The sequence below is a fragment of the Caretta caretta genome, chromosome 3 (assembly GCF_965140235.1).
Source record: "Caretta caretta isolate rCarCar2 chromosome 3, rCarCar1.hap1, whole genome shotgun sequence".
NCBI lineage: Eukaryota > Metazoa > Chordata > Testudines > Cheloniidae > Caretta > Caretta caretta.
The window spans coordinates 36,586,884-36,609,407 of NC_134208.1; the positions used below are offsets into that span (position 1 = coordinate 36,586,884).

Here is a 22,524-nt window from a genome sequence, read left to right on the forward strand (position 1 = left end):
CTTTGGATGGGCTAGCACCAGCAGGAGAGTGAATTTGTGTGGGGGGGTGGAGGGTGAGAAAACCTGGATTTGTGCTGGAAATGGCCCATCTGTTGATCACTTTAGATAAGCTATTACCAGCAGGACAGTGGGGTGGGAGGAGGTATTGTTTCATATTCTCTGTGTGTATATAAAGTCTGCTGCAGTTTCCACGGTAAACATCTGATGAAGTGAGCTGTAGCTCACGAAAGCTCATGCTCAAATAAATTGGTTAGTCTCTAAGGTGCCACAAGTACTCCTTTTCTTTTAGTTCAGAAAGTCACCTACGATTCAAACACCAGTGAGTGTAGTTTTTTTTTCTTATATAATAACAGAACTCTAATTCAGTATACTTATTATCCACATTGGTGTGCTGGACTGCAGCTGCTTCTAATGGATCTATTCAGATTTACCATGTCAGTCATCTAAATATGAAATAGTTTCTCAGTATATCCATTGAAATTATATGCTGTGTCCCTTTTTAAAGCTGCTGTTTATCAAGGAAGATAATTTTTTTCAGAAAGTCTCCAAATACAAATTTACTTAATACCCAATCGCTCAACTTGTTGCAGCTTTCCAGTATATACTCTACTTAAAAAGCCCCCAAAACAAACCCCATTTCTATGTAGTGATTGTAAATGGCTCTCTTTCAACCATTACTGTCCAGTCTGTAAACTTGTGGACCTGAGGTATTTGCTTACATATTAGGGAAGAATAATTCCCTCAACTGCAGGAATTATTGGGTGAAACTCTTTGGCCTTTGTCTTACGTGAGGTCAAACTAGGTCAGTCATCTTTCAAACTTTTTACATTTGCGGAGCCCTAAAAATTTTAAAATGGAGGTGCGGCCCTTTGGAAATATTAGACATAGTCTGCAGCTCCCAGGTTGAAAACTACTGAATTAGGTGATTACAACAGTTCCTTTTGGCTTTAAACTCTATGAATCTATAATAGGTCCCATGCCACCTTTCATAAAGGGGAAGTCTCTCCAAGTGTCCTGAACAAATATATACATCTGGAATCAGTTCTGCCTTTCTTCGTTGACATTTTTCGTTTGCTTCCAGCTCCTAGATGTTTGTGTAGCATTGCAGAGGCATGTACAGGGACTACTGCATTCTAGCTTATGTTTGGTTAAGTGGGTTGATTACTGCAGTAGTTCTCAACCAGGGGTATGCATACTCCTGAGGGTACACAAAGGTCTTCCGGGGTTATATCAGCTCATCTAGATATTTACCTAGTTTTAGAACAGGCTACATAAAAAGCACTAGCGAAGTCAGTACAAACTAAAATTTCATACAGACAATTACTTGTTTATACTGCTCTTTATACTGTACACTGAAATATAAGTACAATGTCTATATTCCAATTGATTTATTTTATAATTATATGGTAATAACAGGAAAATAAACAAATTTTCAGTAATAGAGTGCTGTGACACTTTTGTATTTTTAAGTCTGATTTTGTAAGCAAGTAGTTTTTAAGTGTGAGGTGAAACTTGGGGTACGAAAAACAAATCAGACTACTGAAAGGGGTACAGTAGTCTGGAAAGGTTGAGAGCCAGTGGATTACTGTATGTAATGCACTGTAAAGCAGGAGCAGCAGCAGACTAGTAGCTAAGATTACACATCTTTCTCCTTTAATTCTTATCATTGCTTTCAACTTTCTGAAGTGTTCACCTTTTAGACTCAAATTTTTCTTTCATCCTTGACCTCTTCTCAAAGGGGAATACTTTGAGTTGGAACAAATATTATTCAACTGTTTTGGAGTCCAAGAGGGAGCATGTTTGGGGGTGAGAAAATAGGATACTTTACATGTTTACAACACATTCTTGCAACTTCTTTTTGAGCAGTTGTTGTGATGGAAAGTTGAAATAGCATGGAAATAGCCCTCATTGAGAAGTGCTTTTGAGTACTCCACTGAAAATTGGTATTGATTTAACTGAATTGTGACCCACCAAAAATTGCACTCTGTGCATGCCAGTACATTTTCTCACTCTACTTGTAAAGTGTGCAGCTAAACGAGGCCATGCTGTATGGGTGCATTTAAGTAATGTAGATCGACAGAGAAAAATGTATAGAAGGTGTACAGTGAATGAGACAAGGGCTCAGCCTTGTAAGATGAGCAGGGAATGTGGCAAACGTTCAGTAGAAGTCCTTGCCTCATTCACTGAGGTTTTTTGTAAGGTAAGAGTTTCAGACTTTTTTAAGGTTTACTGAGGGACTCTAATCTACAGACTTCTTAAGGTGAGCAGGAGAGTAGTTCCTTTTGAATGTACCTCATAAGGTTCTTTAAGATAGGTGTTCCAATGGTGTCTAGTCAAAGAGAATGTCAGCAGGTTGTGTTGGTGTAAAAACAAACAGTAGAAGTAACTATAGCTGTATATTTACACATGGGCTACCACCAATGGGGAGGAAAAATCCTTTAATGTAGATGTGGCCTAAGAAAGGCTTGGTGGCTGCTTGGAAAGAAATTAATATGCTATGTGACTTATGATTAAGTGGCTTAAAAGAAAGAACCTTAAAGGTCCAGTGCAGTAGCCTTGTATGTTTGCATTTTTTATCTAAATATTAGTAATAACTCCTTTATTCATTTAAATGTCCCCTTTTTGTTTTATACTTTCCTAAAAATAAACAATAAAAATTAAATTACATAGTTTTCGAAAGAAAAGATTTTTTTGATTTACGTCAAATATATTTGGAATCATTATTTAACTGTGTAACATGATGAGTACTGCATGTGTATAAAGTTATAGAAAAAAATGTTTGATATTGTATCTGAAAAATAGTATGTGAGAAGGTGGTAAAAAGCTATTTGCATGTCACAACTGGGGAGAGTTAAGACTGTAGCAGAGATCTCCAAAGGGAATTCCATAGGGTGGCATCTTGCATAATGAAATATACATTTCTATTTGCATGAAGGTGCAGGTTCACATCTTTTCTAAGGGAACAGACAAATGAAGGGCTAAAGTGATACTGTTCAATAGTAGTAAAAATGGAAAATGTAAAGTAATGAGAGACTTCCAAAGTAACATGGGCGTGAAATGTATGGCCAATTCTGCAAGTACTGTACAGTTAGTGATCCCCTTGTTGTATATTCATTGAGAAGCTGGCTGTGGGAGCCTTGTTCATATGTAGGTGGAGCTATTTTATACTGAGTCTCCTATAGATCTGTAGCTGCTGATTATTTGGTTTGAGGAGTTATGACCCACAATAGAACTTTACTCCATCTGTAATAATGGGTTGACGCTTTACAATCTATTCCAGGCCTTCCTGGTACTTTCACCAGAGAGAAAACTATCTGTTTTTAAATACTTTATATAAAAGGAAAATTAAACCCAGGCTTAGACTAGGCATACCTAAAATTGCTTCCATGTGAGGCCATGGCAATTCCATTTTGTTTTCACACCTCTGGGAATGAATTGTTAGAGCTGTATATAAGTACATTAAAATGAGTGTAAGGGAAGATGAAAAGTGCTCTGAATTAAGTACTTCTGCACCAGTGAAATCAGCCAAACATCTAATTTCAGCATACTTTCAAAATTTAAAAATAGAACTGGTAAGGCTTGCAAGGAACATACAGTTCTTGAGACTAGACCATAGTATGAGAGCTTGATACTGGCCCATCAGTTTCCTTGAGCATTTCCAAATCCAGCTATGAATAAAGTCTTTTAAGATGATACGTTTGGGCATTTTGTGCATCTACTATGCAAGATAGTTGTATAGTCCCAAGAAGACTCCCCATCTTCGATGCATACTGGATTCCATCCCCTAGCCACTCCCAAATGAAGTTAAGCTGATGTGCAATGTTATACCATTTTACACATGAAAATCTGAGCCACCCTTCTGCATTAGACCTTTTGGCATCTGTTTGGTTCATACAAAAGCATTTGCCTTACGAAGTGAAGGGTTGCTATCCTTTAAATTCAGATACTTCCATCTCCTTAGCATTGGGGAGAGCATTTTTAGTAAATATTAAATTTTAGGAAATACTGTCATTACAGTGAGGTTGATGCTTTTTTCCATTATAGAGTGGGGAAGAGGGCGTAATCACAATAGGTCATTTTTAATCTTGATAAATCATGGATAGAAGTTTCTCATTTAGATTTCTGTAAATTTGGACCAGAGAAGGCTAAATAACTGAACTACTTCCTCCTTTAAGTATGTCTACTCAGCTGGCGGCAGTGAGCCCCCTAGCTCTAATCCGCAGACTTGGGCTTGCCGGGCTCAGGGCTCCAGAGCCCGAGATCCAGCCTGAGCCATAACTTCAAAGCACTGTCTCCACAGCCATATTTAGAGTGCTAGCTTGAGCCTGACTAGCCCAAGTCTGTCAGCCTGGGCTGTGAGGGTCACTGCAACAAGTTGTGTAGAGGTACCCATAGTGAACAGGGACAAATGACTTCTCAGCTAGAGGGCCCCCTTGTAAGTGTGTGTTAGTTTTCATGGTAACGTATTATAAAGATAGGCACTAATGTAGCAAAGCTTAGAACAGTTTTTTAAGATGAAAATTGAATAGTTAAAAAAATTGCTGCTTCAAGTAAGTACTACAAAATAACAGCCATTAATGCAGTAAATCTGTTCTGGTCAAATTACATTTCAAAAAGATAAGCTTCTCTTGCATTTTGGGAGAACAAATGGCATCTGATATACATCATATCAAAGTAGATAAACAGCCTCTCAGAGGGGACACTGTATACTGGGCTCCAAGGAATGGCATAGCCAAGTCTGCAAGATGTGGAAGTATGATATATCTTTATGCTTTCACCACCCAATGGTGTCTCCTGTGCATACAATAGTAAGGCACATTTCCGGCTTGGTCTTGACAGCATTTATAGTTACTGTAGTTAGATAGAATCTTTGCCCAGTTACTGCACACACTTGAAATTTAAGTGGGTTTTCTTTATTGGTGGCTGCAGGTAAAATTTTAAAAGCACCTAAGTTACTTTGGTGCTTTTGATAACTTTGCCCCGCTTCAGATTCTCCCTCCAGTCGTTAGGTGGCTCTCTTTGCTATTAGTAATTATTTTCCTTTACTCTTCCAAGCATCTGTGTGATGTGCTGGCTTTTGTATTGTCTTGGTGAAATCCCAAACTGATGAGAATAGCTTAAGTGGGGCTCCAACTGACAAGTTACACTATCTTCCTTAGACTCAACATTTGCAGAAATACTCCGAGGTTAAAATTAAGATCCCAGATATATTTTCCAGAGCTTAAAATACTTTCTTTGCTGAGATGAATCGAATAAAATCATACAATAAAATCTCATGCTTCAGGGTGCAAGCTGGTTGTCTGCAGGGCTCTTGAAGGAATTTTTCCCTTTCTACGATTGGCCAGGTGTATTCTGGGTTTTTTCTTTGTATTGTTTTTGTTTTGTTTTGTTTTGTTTGCTATCTTCTAAAGCATCAGGGTTTGGCTGTAGCTGGAAATAAGGCACAAAATGAGGGTGCATTGAGGTGGTCAGGAGAATTCTCTTTCTTAGATGCTTGGCTGAGGAGTCTTGCTCACATGTTCAGAGTCTGGGTTAACTTCAGAGGGTTAAAATTTGGATCACAATCTCTGCTGGACTCCTGTGTTCCAGAGCCGGCATCTCCACTTTGGGTTTCATGGAACAGGAAATTATCAGAGTGCAGTTGTTCTCCACCATGTTTTTCAGTAAATAATAGATAGTGTAAAGCTGCATATGGGCACTGTCTCAGTTAACCAGCTCATTTAGGGTACACTCATTTCCGCTTATAGCCATTGCAGTCTGGAGATGACTGCAGGAAAATGTCTTTGTTTTTAGACTATTAGCTCTTCAGGCAGAGAGAGAAGCCTTTCTGTGCGTATGTTTAGTGCCTAGCACACTTGAGTACTACTGTAATGCTGACAGACCCCGGTTGTTGGCAGGCGTGATCGAACCTGGGACCACTGGCGCTCAATGCATGAGCTTCTACAGCATGAGCTAATAGCCAACTGCCTGTTAGTCAAGGCTGTAGAGCAGACTCATTTAACTCTCTAAGTCAGGGGTGGACAAACATTTTGGCCACATCGGATTCCGAAACTGTATGGAAAGCCGGGTAGGGAAGGCTGTGTCTCCCAAAACCGCCTGGCCCCTACCCGCTATCCGCCCCCTCCCACTTCCCGCCCTCAGAACCCCTGACCTTTCCAACCCTCCCCCCCCCAGCTCCTTGTCCCCTGACTGCCCCCTCCTGGAAACCCCCACCCCTAACTGCCTCCCTGGGACTCCACCCCCTATCCAACCCTTCCCTGTCCCCTGACTGCCCCCACCCCATCCACACCTCCCCCCCTTGACAGGCCCCCCGGGACTCCCACGCCTATCCAACCACCCCATGTCTCCTGACTGCCCCCGGAGACTCCCTGCCCCTTATCCAATCTCCTCGCCCCCTTACCATGCCTCTCAGAGCACCAGGACTGGCAGTCGCAACGCCACGCAGTCTAGGGCACCAGGGCAGGCCGGTGGGTCTCGCAGCCGCGCTGCCCAGCACGTGCTCGCAGACCCGCTGCCCAGAGTGCGGGTGGCATGGCAAGCTGAGGCCACAGGGGTGGGGGGACATCAGGGGAGGATGAGAGCTCAAAGACCAGGCAGGAAGGTCCCGCAGGCCGTAGTTTGCCCACCTCTGCTCTAAGTGGTCTTGGTGCCACTAGATGGGACAGAACGCCACACCCAGAAGGTGTGTGGGTTACACTACAAATATAAATAATAATAGTGGATCATCTAGCAGACTCAGACAAAGAAATGAAGTGATGTTAAAGAGGGTTTAAATTTGTTAAAGCAAAAAGTGGTGATGTCCTGGATCTTCCTCACCCTTTGATGGGGAGCAGGAGGAGTTTATCATGATCTTTACCTTTAGACAAACTTAGTCATAGGTAGTTTGCCAGAAAAAAAACCAAACCAAACCACCACCACCACCACCAACAGTATGAAAATGAAGTTTCTACCAAAGACGATACCAAACTCACCACTCTCCAAAAAGAATCTAGCTGAAAACCACTTGCCATTTTCTCCCCAAAGGCACTATGGATCTTAACCCTAGTTAAGACTCTGGAGAGTCTATGTGCCATGGCCTCTTCTGAGCTGCTTACTCCTTTCATGATTCTCTGTGCATCTCTCAGTGCTGGTGGGACACCCTCCAGGTGCTTGCTTTTTTTTTTTTTTTAAACCATATGCTTTCTCATCGCTGATACGGAGTACACAAACATAGCATTCTCAAGAAATTATGTCTTCACCGAACTTACTGTAAATTTAGCTTAAGTAGGTAGTTCTTATTTGTATGGTGGAGGTGCGTAGTGTATTAGGTGCAATGCTTTACCCTTTCGTAAGGAAAAGTATCAATACAGTATAGAGTTGCTTTTTCTTTTTTGTTCAGTACCTACATTGAATTGAAGTGGGGAATTTGGCATAGTACTTGCTGAGTTTTAAATATTGATCAATCACTCAGCATGCACTACAATTAGTACAGGTCTGTCTGCATAGCAACAGACGAAAGGGGATTGTCCAACACCGTATGATTCTAAATCGCCTCTTTGACCAAATTCATGTACAAATTCCAGACTCTGTTCTTGTCGCATCCTAGTGTATACATTTACCAGATAACAAATTCTGAACTCTGCACAGTAAATTAAGCCTCCCCTTCAGCCCTCCTCCTTTGAAGTGCTTGTCATCTTCTTCCATTGGTTTTTCCTAATTTCATTCAATTTTTATCTAGTTACTTTTCCTGTATCTCACTGATAACTAGGATTTATTAATAATTATTTTGGATTAAATGCTTACACTCTTTCTGTCCCTGGGAAAGTAATTCGTATATATTTGCGTCAAACTGCTTTGTAATATGCACTTGTTTGGTTTCTGTATCCATGTAGCTGACACCTTAGTCCAAGATACTGATTTGTAGTACAGTTGCTTCCGTTTCCTTTCCCTCAATTCTCAAAGTCAGCAGAACCGCCTCAGTTCATAGCTCCGGACTAAAACCAGTCATATATACTCAGAAAGGGAAGTCCCTCATCTCTGTTCCTAATACAAAGCGACTCTTCAAAAGGAAATGTTTTGTTTTTTTTTTAAATTAACCATTACTTACCCATTGGATTTTCATATAGACCATTTTAATAGGGATTCTATCTTCCCCAAACTGCCCCCCCCAACCCAATCCCCTACTATTAGTGGTCTCCTCACTATTGCCATCAATGGTAAGATTTTTGTGTGCAGCAGTATCTTGTACTGACCTGCTATTCCGGGGTGGGCAAACTGTGGCCCGTGGGCTGGATCTGGCCCACCAGCTGTTTTAATCTGGCCCTCGAGCTCCCGCTGGGGAGTGGAGTCTGGGGCCACTCCCGGAAACAGCAGCAAGGCCCTGCTCTGGCTCTTGCTCTGCATGCTGCCCCCTCCCCAAGCGCCATCCCCCCGCTCCCATTGGCTGGGAACTGCAGCCAATGGGAGCTACAGAGGCAGTGCCTGCAGACAGGGCAGTGTGCAGAGCTGCCTGGCCGCGGCTCTGCATAGGACATGGGGGGGACATGGCTGCCGTTTCCAGGAGCTGCTTGAGGTAAGTGCTGCCCGGAGCCTGCAACCCGGCCCCCTCCAGCGCGCCAACCCCCTCCTCCAACCCTGATCCCTCTCCCGCCCTCCAAACCCCTCAATCTCAGCCCAGAGCACCCTCCTGCACCCCAAACCTCTCATCCCTAGTCCCACCCCAGAGCCCGCACCCCCAGCTGGAGCTTGCACCCCTTCTCGCACCTCAATCCCTTGCCCCAGCCCTGATCCCCCTCCCATCCTCCGAATCCCTCTGCCCCAGCCTGGAGCCCCCTCCCTCACCCTGAACTCCTAATTTCTGGCCCCACCCTGGATCCCACACCCCCAACCAGAGCCTTCACCCCCTCCCACACCCCAATCCCAATTTTCTGAGCATTCATGGCCTGCCATATAATTTCTATTCCCAGATGTGGCCTTTGGGCCAAAAAGTTTGCCCACCCCTGTGCTATTCCCTTGTTGACCTTGGACCAGATTTTCTGTTGCATAGCAATTTGCACCAGTGCAAAGTGGTTGCAAATTATTGCCATTCTGATCTAGTAATGCTTACACCCAGTTTGCACTGATGCAAATTGCTACACACGGTGCAGGAATGAAGATGGGTCCCACAACATTCTTTTCCCTTTAGTGCTGATAGACTTATCTCATAGATACACCTATATTTTGCAACATCACTTTTTTTTTAAAAGGCAAATTTAAACATGAAGGGGTTTCAAGAGATGTTGCTGCTTTTTAAAAATAAATAAAAATAAATCCTGTATTTGTCTTTTTTGGAAACTCTGTTTTTACAGCTGGAATTAAAGGGAGGAATTTGAATGCATATATGTTTAGAGGAGAACTCTCTTTGCTAAACAGTCTTTCACAGCAAAGGATGTGACTTAGTGCCATACATGCAAACTGGGGATAACCCAGCAAATCCACAAGAACAAATTTTAAAATTGTGGCTAAATTATTACCATTAAGGTGCAAACTATACACTTGAGAAGGGGTCATTTTCATTTCTAACATTAATTGAAAGGAACATATGGGGAATGGGACTTGGAAAATCTGTTTTCATCAGAACTGAATTTTGGCTTTAAAACATGGAAAAGTGGGTTAAATGTATGCTAATTATGAGTTCTGCAGTGAACTGATTGCTGACTTGAGGTCTGCGCCTTTATCTGTGTGGTATGTTCTTTGAATTCAGCTTAATATAATATTTTAAATATTTTAAACAGCAGATGTGCATTGCTTAAAGATTTGCGTAGATGTTGATGCATGTGTACAGTATGTCTCCTGTACAATGATCTGTTGACATTATCCTCTGTTGCTTAGCTTCAGACAGTAAAGTCATGACATGTGCGGCTGTTTGGAGGATGCCGAAGGAATTGGAATCAGGCAGTCATGAATCCCCTGATGATTCATCAAGCAACACTCAAACCCTGGAGCTACTCTGTCACCTTGACAACACAGCCCATGGCAATATGGCCTGGTAGGATTCTGCATATTTTATATTCCCAAGAAAAGCCTAAAGCCCTGTGCTGTTAGTTTTGTGCAGTTTTATATTGCAGAAACTGGATTACAAACTTTAAAACTATTCTATCTTAAAAAAAAGGTACAAATTGATTTCTTGGTCCCAGATGTTTCATAGATTAAAAACATGTATTATAGTCCTTGCAAAAACACATGCTGTAAAAGCCTGTGTACTGTTTTGCTGTGCCTTCCCCCTTTCATACAAGACCTTTGTTGCACACAAACAGGTGCTCTACTTAACATTTTAGTCTTTGTACAGAACATAATTTTGATATCACATTTTTATCTTTGTTTTTCTGGCTGCATTTTGCTCTATTTGGTATAAATATAAGTAAATTATTGTTTATTGGGGGGAGATTTGATTATGTTCCATGGTTCCTCTTTATTCTTTTCTGTCAACTAAAAATTTGTAATGAGGGCTGGATTATTGCAGTGTGTTATCATAGAGGTTCTTTTCATTATTTGATTGAGAGAGTGAAATTTGCTCACCGTATATTCATGAGCACCTAGCTGTGTGGGTATCTATATAGCATGTTTCTGTGCAAGGCAACAGAATGTTGACACTCAGCCCATAGGTCATAACAGCCTGGTTTGGCATCTTCAATGACATCTGGGCCATTTTCCACTCTTACACCAGCAAACGCAGTACTAATCGCAGGAGAACTCTCTGCACTGGCTAATATTTGTGTGTGAGCCAGACCATGGAACGAAGCACCATGATCTCAGAGTGTACAGACCCCTTGCACTACCACCACCAAAGAACTTTGAAGATATCACCCAGAAAAGGGTGGAATGAGGAGGGAGAGGATGAGATATGGGAATTGAGAGATATTGCATCATATGTACATACATTGAATCTGGACAATGCAGCATAACACACTTATGCAGTGTCAGGTGTTGCTCTATGACTTTCTTGTGGGAGTCTATTGAAATTGCATCAAAGAAAATAGCACTTGGATTCAACCCTATTTCCTCAAATTCTCCGCTTCCTTTTAGACCTTTTTGTAAGACAGGGTTTAAAAAGTTCCTGTCCTGTGTTAGAGGTGAAAGGTAAAGCTGGAGAATAGCCATCAGCAGATCTCCCCTCCTGCTGGCTTTCTCCAGTCAGTTAGAGGACCCAGCGTGGGTTAGTCTCACCTCTACCCACTTCCCAAACCCCACTAACTCTCTGAATCTGTACCACTGCTGTCTTGGGGAATGTGTTATCCTTCTGTTTGCAATCCTTTGTTTAGCTTTCAAGCCTTATATCTAAGACAAATATAATTTAAACTTCAAGTTAACATTTTGTGAGGCCCTATAAAAATTGCTTGACTAATTATTTTTATATATCTATTCATTTTGCAATTCAGTCAAAAATTATCACATTTTCAACGGGATTTATTGTTTATAAACCCAACCTATTATTTTTGGTTTGTTTATTTTTCTTCTAATTTTTTTCTTAAGGCCATATTGTGGAAACCCAATGAGACTACGTGAGTGATTAGGTGCTCACTAGAGTGTGCTCACTACGGTGTGCATTGGTTCCAAAGTTTTGTCCTTAATCTGTGTGTCTGTTATTTTTTTAAGGAAGTGCCTGGGTAGTAAACCTGCAAAGTTTGGATTCAGACTTTTTCAGAGTTGGTGTGGGTACTGTTTGACGCACTGAGGGTGGGCAGGCACAGGCCTACCCAAAACAAAAGGCCTTCCCCCTCAATTAAGAATGAGGAACCACTGGACCCAGGCATCAGGTGGTTACATCAGACAACAAATGAAAAAAACAGGATCAGGCGTGAAGTCAGAGGGTAATAATGAGGGATTGGGGGGGATGGGGACGCACGAAGCAGAGAATGCCAGACAGCTTCCACTGCTCCTTAAAGGAGTCTAAGGAGTCAGTGGATGCTCTTCAGAAGAACTCTGTGATATGTGAGCAGATAAGGCACAGGAATTAGGCCACAGTCACAGAGCACCCGTGCCCCATTCAGCTTCCTTCTCCTACTATGATGGATGGCTGACTTGGCCAGCACCAGGAGGAGGTTGATTATGAGGTCTCGTGACTTTCTGGGCCCATGGATGGGGTGTACTGAGATAAGGAGGTATGGGTGACAGTGCAGCCAGGATATCTGTAAGAGGTTCTAGTGGAGCCAGAAGAGGGTCTACAATCTGACACACCTTACATAGAAGTATGCCAGAATCTCCCTCTGGCCACAGAAAGAACAGGTGTCAGGGGAGTTCTTGAACCATGCCAGGTACATGCCTGTGCTCATGATTCCATGAAGGAGCCATCAGCTAGTATCCCAGGAGGGCAGTAGAACCAGAGTGAAGTACAGACTGGTCCTCCTTAGGTGGCAGCAGGTCCTGCCACTTGGTGTCAGGGTGGGACACCAGGGCAAAGATGTGGATGGTGTGAAGCATGAGTGAATACCGATTGTTTCCTGGGTGTGTTTCAGAGACAGATCGGCTAGATGGTGTTCAGCCAACTGAGGTTGCGGGACAAGGGCCTGAAGGCAAGGTCTGGAGGGCCAGTTGGTGTGGGTTCAGTTGGGGTTTGGGTGTGGCTTTGGTAATTTGTATAGGGGGTTTCAGTTCAGAATCGCTTATAATTAGTTTAGTAAGGATTAAAACTAATAAATAGTACTGTATTTAAAGACCTCCTTCCTTGTAAGTAACTACCCAAAGGTATCCCTAATCATTTTACAATGTTAAATTACCTTTATTAATTGAACACCTCTCTAGTTTGACCAGAGACCAACCAGAATTGGTCCCAGATAGAGTAGCATCCTGTCCTGAGATCTCCACTGAAACACTTTGGCCTTCAGTGCCTATACAAGTATACACAAAAAACTGGTGTACAGGGGACTCTGCACTTTGCATCATTCAAAATATTACTTTTAAGGTTTTATTCTGAAACACAAGACAGTGGTTTTTTAATTTCATCCACATGTAGGTTAACTGCCAAGCAGAAAACAATGTGTTGACAAGTGCCTATTTAGACGTTTAAAAATCTGTTTTGTTGTTTAATTCAATATTTGTATTTTAGGTATTTTGTAAAACTAAGTGGCTTGTCCAAAATCACTCCAAATATTCATGGAAGAACTGGGATTAGAATTTACCTTTAACTACAAGAACATTCTTCCTTCATTTGAAGAAAACCAAAGTATTTAAAAATCATCATGAAAATGCATGAGAAACTTTTATAGTCAAATGGGTCACTTAAATTAAGGAGGCTGATTCTTTGGTTACATAAATGTCATGTTAATCATTCAGATTGCTGGCTGTGGCTGTCTGGACTACCGGGTCAATGTTTCATTCCAAAAACACGAACTCCTGCTGGTTTTAACTAAAGGTTTTATATGCTCTGTAGTCCAGCTATCAGAGGCAATGTGATTACACCCTCTCTGAGCAGTCTGGCACTCCGTCCAGGTTAGTTTGGGGTTTCGGGGGGATGGGAGGGGGGAAGGGAGTCGTTAACTGAATCATGACAGCTCTTGAAATTTCACATTTGAGGTGATAACAGATTTTAAAAGTTTTTTTTTTTAAGTCAAGTTTTGAAATGAATGGTTGGAATGAAGATTAGTAAGAAGATTGCAATTATCAAATCTCTTTATCTGCATTTTATAAGGAAAAGAGAAGGAAAGAGAGAAATTTAAATTTAAAATGTGCATGTAGCATTACTATATTACCAAACTCCCCTGTTTTTCACACTGTCCTTTTCTTGCCCATGTTTTCTCCTTTCACTGTTCCCATTGTATCCTGCTCCTCAGGTTCTTTTCTCTACAGCTAATTTTCCTATGTTCATTTCCTGGCGAAGGCCTTTTATAGTTAGAATATTGTCTCTGGTATTATTTATATTTCTAATACTGTGTATTCTAGAAATACTTGGGGGTGGAGGTACGGGGTGAGAAGGGAATTATTTCACTGCCAGGATGCTAGGTATTCATTTTATTTCACTGACCATTCTTTCTTTTAATGTTTTAAGAAGACGTGACAAGGACACTGGCACATAGATTTTCAAAAGTGAAATGAGGTAAAGAAGATACAAAGAAATGCAGAATTCGTTTTTTGAACAATCACACACACCATATAATACACCCACTACAGTGTGTATTTTCTTCTGAGCCAAGACAAAAAAAGAATGCCTAATGTGTGATGACAAAAATTCTAAATTTTTCTTACCTGTCTCTGAGCTTCATGTGTCCTCTGCTCAAAGACTTTTGGAATATTTTTCCGGTCATATCCTGACAAAACTAACCATGACATCTGTGGACAAAGACATTTGGAGCTCTTCTTGCCATGCGTATTATCAGTACTTGAATACCACCAACTGCTATTCATCTGCAGTTTACACGAATCTGTACTGCTGCTAAGCTTCAATGTATCTTGGAGTTAGCAAAATTCTTACTCTAGATATAGCAGGCATTTGAATGAGCAGGGAGATGAATATGAACCCCACTTCAAAAAAAAACAAAAAAACATTTAAGCATGTGTTTATTTTTAAACTTGTGAAGTTCTGTTAAGTGCTTTGCTAGTTTGGGGCATAAATAACGTAGGTCTTTTCCACCTATAACTTCTACAGTTTTATAATAAGTTTCCTCTTTTCTAGATGTACTTCTTATGTAGGGGTGGGCAAACTGTGGCCCGGGGGCCGCATCCGGCCCTTCAGACATTTTAATCCAGCCCTCGAGCACCCGCCGGGGAGTGGGGTCGAGGGCTTGCCCTGCTCTGTGTGTGTCGTGGCTCCCGGAATCAGCGGCATGTCTCCACTCCAGCCCCTACGCATAGGGGCAGCCAGGGGGCTCCGCACGCTGCCCCTGCCACAAGCACCACCCCCGCAGCTCCCATTGTCCGGGAACCACGGCCAATGGGAGCTGCAGGGGCGCTGCCTGCGGACAGGGCAGTGCACAGAGCTACCTAGCCAGAGCCTGAACCTCTGACCCCCCTCCCACACCCCTGTCCCAGGCCTGATCCCCCTCCTGCCCTTCGAACCCCTCAGTTCCAACCCAGAGCACTCTCCTGCACCCTGAAACCCTCACCCCAGCCCCATCCCAGAGCCCCCATCCCCAGCCAGAGCCCTCACCCGCGCCAACCCTCTGCCCAGCCCAGGGCCCCCTCCCACACCCTGAATTCCTTATTTCTGGCCCCACCTCAGAGCCTACACCCCCAGCCGGAGCCCTCACCCCTTCCCGCGCGCCAACCCCCAATTTCGTGAACGTTCATAGCCCACCATACAATTTCCATACCCAGATATGGCCCTCAGGCCAAAAAGTTTGCCCACCCCTGTTCTTATGTATCAACCACGTAAGAAAAGGTCTGACAACTTAGTCTATTGTACTTCTAGAAATTAGAATACAGTTATTGTTACACATACCAAGAGTTAGTAGCAGAGGGAGGGCCTCTACTCTAAAGAAATAAAGCAGTCTGCTCAGAAACTGAAACATTTTAATCTCAGGAAATTGCTGATAAAATTATGCTTGCCAACTCTTGGCTTTGAAAGCGGAGTTCACTTTTAAAGAGTTTTCTCGGCTTCTCTTTTGAGTCTGTAAATTGTTTCATTGATTTCTGTGGGATAACTTGCAAGATTAAGGGTGTGACAAAGTTCCTCCTCTACCTTGGTGGGTCTTGCGCTCATTGGCGGATTTGCTCGCCTTGGAGCTTCACGGCAGCCCTCAGCTTGGTCATTTTTCTGAATTCACAGTCCAGGTCAACTCCTCCTGTGTCTGACCAGGAGTTGGGAGGTTTGGGGGGAACCCGGGCCCGCCCTCTACTCCAGGTTCCAGCCCAGGGCCCTGTGGAATACAGCTGTCTAGAGTGCCTCCTGGAACAACTGTGCGACAGCTACAACTCCCTGGGCTACTTCCCCATGGCCTCCTCCCAACACCTTCTTTATCCTCACCATAGGACCTTCCTCCTGGTGTCTGACTATGCTTGTGCACCTCAGTCCCAAAACGGTCTGCATTCTCACTCTCAGCTCCTAGTGCCTCTTGCTCCCAGCTCCTCACACGCACACCACAAACTGAAGTGAGCTCCTTTTGAAAACCCAGGTGCCCTGATTAGCCTGCCTTATTGATTCTAGCGGCTTCTTGATTGGCTGCAGGTGTTCTAATCAGCCTGTCTTAATTGTCTCCAGAAGGTTCCTGATTGTTCTGGAACCTTCCCTGTTACCTTACCGAGGGAAAAGGGACCTACTTAGCCTGGGGCTAATATATCTGCCTTCTGTTACTCTCCTATAGCCATCTGGACTGACCATGTCACAAGGGTTTGCAAGAAAAGGTCCTGTATTTAATTGTTATTTATATAGTGATAGTGTGTGGCATTTTAGAGAAATAGATTGTAATATCCTGAAGAACTTACAATTGGGGTTAAGATATTGCATGTCAAGAGAAGTTGGACAATGAGCTGTGGGGGCAGGAGATGCAAAGGGAAAGGGGAGACAAGCAACAATAGGACTCTGTGATTACTTTGGTTAACAATATATGCATTGTGAGGGTTTCCTAAAACTTGTTTCTGCTTTGATAGCATTGAGGTGAGACTAGGACTTATAGGCCTTCAGGAGTGGGAGGACAGCTGGATCAGAAAGGGAATTACAGATGTAGGAGTCAGAGTAGCAGCCGTGTTAGTCTGTATTCGCAAAAAGAAAAGGACTACTTGTGGCACCTTAGAAATTAACAAATTTATTTGAGCATAAGCTTTTGTGAGCTACAGCTCACTTCATCGGATGCATTCAGTGGAAAATACAGTGGGGAGATTTATATACATAGAGAACATGAAACAATGGGTGTTAGCATACACACTGTAAGGAGAGTGATCACTTAGGTGAGCTATTACCAGCAGGAGAGTGGGGGGGAGGGGGCGGCGGAAACCTTTTGTAGTGATAATCAAGGTGGGCCATTTCCAGCAGTTGACAAGAACGTCTGAGGAACAGTGGGGTGGGGGGGATAAACATGGGGAAATAGTTTTACTTTGTGTAATGACCCATCTACTCCCAGTCTCTATTCAAGCCTAAATTAACTGTATTCAGTTTGCAAATTAATTCCAATTCAGCAGTCTCTTGTTGGAGTCTGTTTTTGAAGTTTTTTTTGTTGAAGAATTGCAACTTTAGGTCTGTAATCGAGTGACCAAAGAGATTGAAGAGCATTGTGCCGCATAGCGGTGTGGCTGCAGGGGAGGGAGGACAGCCTCCCGAGCCGTGAGCTCAGGGGCCGGGCGGGACGGTCCCAGAGGCCAGATGTGGCCCGTGGGCCGTAGTTTGCTCACCTCTGCTCTAAGTATATGAAGAGAGCAGACCTGCTGTGTGAGAAGATAGATAGGGTATTTATCACTCTGTATAATCCATTGTAATTTTCTGAGCATGCATTTGGTTAGCAATCTGAAAAATGTGAAGTAAACTGTAAGAATATAGATAGTACTATAAATTTAACCACTGTACCAGTACCAAAAGCCTTTTGTCAAGTAGGGGAGAAAATTAATATTTCTTTATGGAGTGAAAGATGCTTTTCTAGCAAAAGAGTTATCTAATTTTGCTCTTATAAAGGCACTGAGACATTAAATAGAAAATAAATGCTTTCTTCCCTAACCAAATCTGTCTTCAGTGTGTTTTAATTAAAAATTAATCTCTCTCTTTAAAAGGCTTATTTTCACATTGCTTATGATTTGGGAAATCCCTTTTAAAATGTGGAAAAACAGAAAATCATACTCCTTTTACTACTTAAGTCGGAGTTGCTCCTTCTGCTTGCACTTTAAGTTGGTAGGCAAGTCAGCAAACCATTAGTGACAGACTTAATGGAAATGAGGTATCCACAATATTTATTTTTTCCCCCCTATCCGTTCCTTTGGGGCAGTCATGTGTCTGCCAAATTGGTGATGGCAGGATTAACCCCCTGCGTGAGTAAACAGTGGCAGGGCTAGTTCTTTTCTGCATGAGTGCCTCATGTTTCTCTCTGTGACTTCCCACATCCTTCTAATTAGGAGGGATCAGAGCCACGAAAACTTTAATTCATACACAGAAATTTGATTGAAAAAGACAAGCATTTGATGCCTTCCCAGAATATACCAACCAATGAAGCTCATGGGATTTAAGTCAATTGCAACAATTTATGCTAATAACTAGAACTGGGGACAGCACAAATGCAGGTGTTTGGCACAGGAAAAGCCATTTGTCAATGCAGGAGGTTGGTCTTAATGACTGAAAATTAAACCAGCATTTTATTCAAAGAGAAGATTTCTTATTAATCCTTACGTAACTTTACAGTGTGGGCTTTAATAATAAGAGGCATTTATGAGCTCCACAGGAAATAGATATTCTTTAGTGAGAAGGTCATATGATGTACTGATGGAAATCCATGGTTACTGTACTTCCAGCTATCACAAGTTGTGGTCTTTCCACATCTCTTAAGCTTAAGCAGTGTTATCCTTAACTTATGGGTAGGAGCCAGACAAAGAGCATGCAGGTGTTTCATGTGTGGTTGATTCAGTAACTAGACCCCTTTCTTTTGACTTGATACTTAACTTTACAGCCAAAGTCTCCCCTCCTTCCTTTTCCCTTCTCTCTGGTCTTCACTGTCTCCGTTCTGTTCTTGGCATTGTGTTTTCTTTTATGTTATATAGCCCCTTCCTTCATTTGTACTCTAAAATGGAGTTTAAGAGGCAATCAGGAAAATTTTCACTTTGGTGATCTGAAAACCTGATAATTCTGTAAAAAGACCTAAAATCAAGCAGTTTCCTCCTACTTCTCTACAAAGTTTAAGACCAAAATGCTGCATTAAGGGCCATCTTTTTCATGATCTATCAAAGTTTAGGGTATGGGACAAGTGAATTATACCACATCCAATTTAAAAGGTAGGGGAATTTAAGTCCGCACAATATAATTGCCCAAAGTAGAATGTGGCCAGAATGCTAAGATTGTTGTTTCTATAATTTCAAGTAGTTCCATGAGAAATTAAAGGACCAAAACTCATCTGGATATCCGTTTGGTCACATCTTAAAAATAAATAAAAAAAATAAAAGCACCCACCATCTCACAGCACAATACCCCCGGACGGTTCAATCTGCAAGTAGCAGAACATTGCTTTTTATTGGTTTACTAGTGCCTCTTTTATACGAATTGGATTTTCCTTTGAGGTTTCTTATCCGAGAACTGTCGAGTCTCATCCTTTCTTAGCTGGTATGGTCACAGAAACTGTGCCAGGTAGTTTGACTGCAATAAACATGGATTTCTACTAGTTTAACAAACAAGTCTTTTTCACTCGCAGTTAAGTGTAACAGCTTCATAATATTACTATATGGAATGTATTATGGCCCCAGTTCTGGAAAAATAAATCCATTCACGACAGCATTTGATCATGTGCTTCACTTTAAGCATGTGCTTAAATCCCATTGAACTCTATGGGACACAATCACATGCTGACAATTAAGCACAGGCTTAAGTGCCATACTACATGGAGATGGACTTAAGTGCTTTCTGGTGTTTATTGATCCCATAATGTAAGTTTATTTTCTTTTGATTTTTTTTAAATGACATATGCACTAACAAAATGAATAAACAAAAACTTGATCAGGAAATGCAAAAAACAAGTTTTTCATAATTGTAACACTTTGCATTGCATGCAGGCAACATTTTCAAGCACTAGTTATGAATATATTTAGCTAGAAATATTCATTAGATGCATAGACTTAAGGTCAGAAGGGACCATCATGATTATCTAGTCTGAACTCCTGCATGTTGCAGGCCACAGAACCTCACCCACCCACTCCTGTAATAGGCCCATAACCTCTGTCTGAGTTACTGAAGTCCTCAAATCATGGTTTAAAGACTTCCAAGTTATAGAGAATTCACCATTTACACTAGGTTAAACCTGCAAGTGACCCATGCATCATGCTGCAGAGGAAAGCAAAAAACTTCCAGGGTCTCTGCCAATCTGACCCACTGGAAAAATCCTTCCCAACCCCAAATATTGTAGTCAGTTAGACCCTGAGCATGTCGGCAAGAACAAGGCAGATTACCTGGGAAAGAATTCTCTGTACTAATTTAGAGCCCTCTGCATCTAGTGTCCTATCTCTGGCTGTTAGAGATGTTTGGTACTGGCAGTTGCTGATGGGCCACATGCAATTATAGGCAGTCTCATCAGACCATCCCCTTCATAAATTTATCAAGCTCAATCTTGAAGCCAGTTAGGTGTTTTGCCCCCACTGCTCCCCTTGGAAGGCAGTTCCAGAACTTCACTCTTCTGATGGTTAGAAACCTTCACCTAATTTCAAGCCTAAACTTGAAGGCCAGTTTATATCCATTTGTTCTTGTGTCAACGGTGGCACTTAACGTCAATAACTCCTCTCCCTGCCTGGTATATCCCTCTGATGTATTTTTACAGAGCAATCCTATCTCCCTCAGCCATCTTTTGGTTAAACAAGCCAAGCTCTTGGAGTCTCATCTCAGAAGGTAGGTTTTTCATTCCTCAGATCATCCTAGTAGCCCTTCTCTGCACCTATTCCTGTTTGAATTCATTTTTATTAAACACGGGAGGCCAGAACTGCACACACTATTCCAGATGAGGTCTCACCACTGTCTTGTATAATGATATTAACACTTCCCTGTCTTTACTGGAAATACCTCGCCTGATGCATCATAGGACTGCATTAGCTTTTTTCACCTCCACAGCACATTGATGGCTCATTGTCATCCTGCGATCAACCAATACACCAAGGTCTTCCTCCATCTCTGTCACTTCCAACTGATACATCCCCAGCTTATAGCAAAAAATCTTGTTAGTCCCTAAATGCATGACCTTGCACTTTGCGCTATTAAATTTCATCCCATTTCTATTACTCCTGTTTTACAAGGTTGTCCAGATCTTGTATGATATTCTTTCCTCCTCCATATTGGCAATACCTCCCAACTGTGTGTGATCTGCAAATTTTATTAGCACACACTCACTTTTTGTGCCAAGGTCAGTAATAAAAATGTTTAAATAAGATTGGTCCCAAGACCGATCCCGGAGGAAATTCAGCCTGACAGTTCGCCGTTCAGTATGACCAGTTGTAATCTCCCCTTTAACCAGTTCCTTATCCACCTTTTAATTCTCATATTAATCCCTATCTTCTCCAATTTAACTAATAATTTCCAATGTGGAGCAATATCAAATGCCTTACTGAAATCCAGGTAGATTAGATCTACTGCATTTCCTTTGAGAAGATAACTGATTTTTTAGACAAAGGAGATGAGGTTGATCTGGCATGATCTACCTTTTATAAAACCAAGTTGTGTTTTATCCCAATTACTGTTCACCTCTATGTCCTTAACTACTTTTCTTTCAAAATTTGTTCAAAGATCTTGCATACAATTGAGGTCAAACTAACAAGTCTGTAGTTTCCTGAATCACATTTTTCCCTTTTTTAAAAATAGAAACTATATTAGCAATTCTCCAGTCATTGCTTATGACCACCTGAGTTTACAGATTCATTAAAAATCCTTCCTATTGGACTTGCAATTTCATGTGCCAGTTCCTTTAATATTCTTGGATGGAAATTGTCTGGGCCCCCTGATTTAGACCCATTAAGTTGTTTGAGTTTGACTTCCACCTCAGTAGTATTGTGGAATAATTATCGTTAAGGGTCTGATAATAACATTAATCCAAATATTATCATATTTCCTGACTTGTCTTTAAGATTTCATTTCATTAATGCAGTATTAAGGTTGCATGCTTAAGGAAACAAAACTGAATATATAAATTGATGTAGTAAAGTTAATATCAAGCAAATTGTTTTGAAAATCAGAAATCTGCTGATAGCATTTTAAATGGTTATATGTTCGCATAGTGAAAAATTGTGTAATTAGAACAATCTGATGAGTAATTTTGCCTTGAGAACAAATGAAAATTATCACTTATTTTAACATGATAGGACCTACTACTAAAAATAGATGAGCTCACGACCCCTGGTTGGGTAGACCCCTTTGAAGCCTTATAGGGTATGTCTACACAACCTGCAGGAGTGAGCCTCCCAACCCAGGTTGACAGAACTGGGCTAGAGGAGCTCACACTAGTTCACTAAAAATAGCTGTGTAGACAACAGTTTGATGATGTGGCTTGGGCTAGAGCTCAGGGTCTGAAGCCTAGAAAATGGGATGGGCTCTGAAGCTTGAGATGCAACTTCAAAACATTGTCTACATAGTTATTTGTAGTTCACTTGTGTGAGCCCCAATAGCCTGAGTTTGTCCACCTGGGCTGGGATGCTCAATTCTGCAGGCTGTGCAAAAGTATCTGAGGGGCTTTGTGCAAGTTCGGCAGGTTCAGCTGGGCACATTTAATATCAGGATCATAGGAACCATTTTCCTTTTACAGAAATTGCCAGAGAATATAACATCACATGCTAATGTCTATTACCAGGGTTTACATTCAGCGGAGCTGTCTGGAGCCGTACCCCGGTAAATATTTTCAAGTCCCTCCCCCGCTCCGGTGTTTTTATAGCATGTTGTGGGGGAGAAGGGCATGGAGGGCTCTGGGAACTACT

At 41.9% G+C, this 22,524-nt stretch overlaps 1 protein-coding gene across 5 annotated transcripts in view; it reads left to right on the top strand.

The window, feature by feature from the left end:
- Nucleotides 1–22,524, top strand: part of EIPR1 (EARP complex and GARP complex interacting protein 1) — a 171,771-nt gene that overhangs the window by 76,895 nt on the left and 72,352 nt on the right. For 3 of the 5 annotated variants that reach the window (XM_048845414.2, XM_048845416.2, XM_048845415.1), the window contains one exon: nucleotides 9,850–10,006. In XM_048845414.2, the coding sequence (XP_048701371.1) occupies nucleotides 9,850–10,006 (157 nt within the window). Of the gene's footprint in view, nucleotides 1–9,684; nucleotides 9,703–9,849; nucleotides 10,007–13,347; nucleotides 13,447–22,524 lie in introns of those variants that run through there. The other 2 variants (XM_048845417.2, XM_048845418.2) reach the window with 2 other exon arrangements.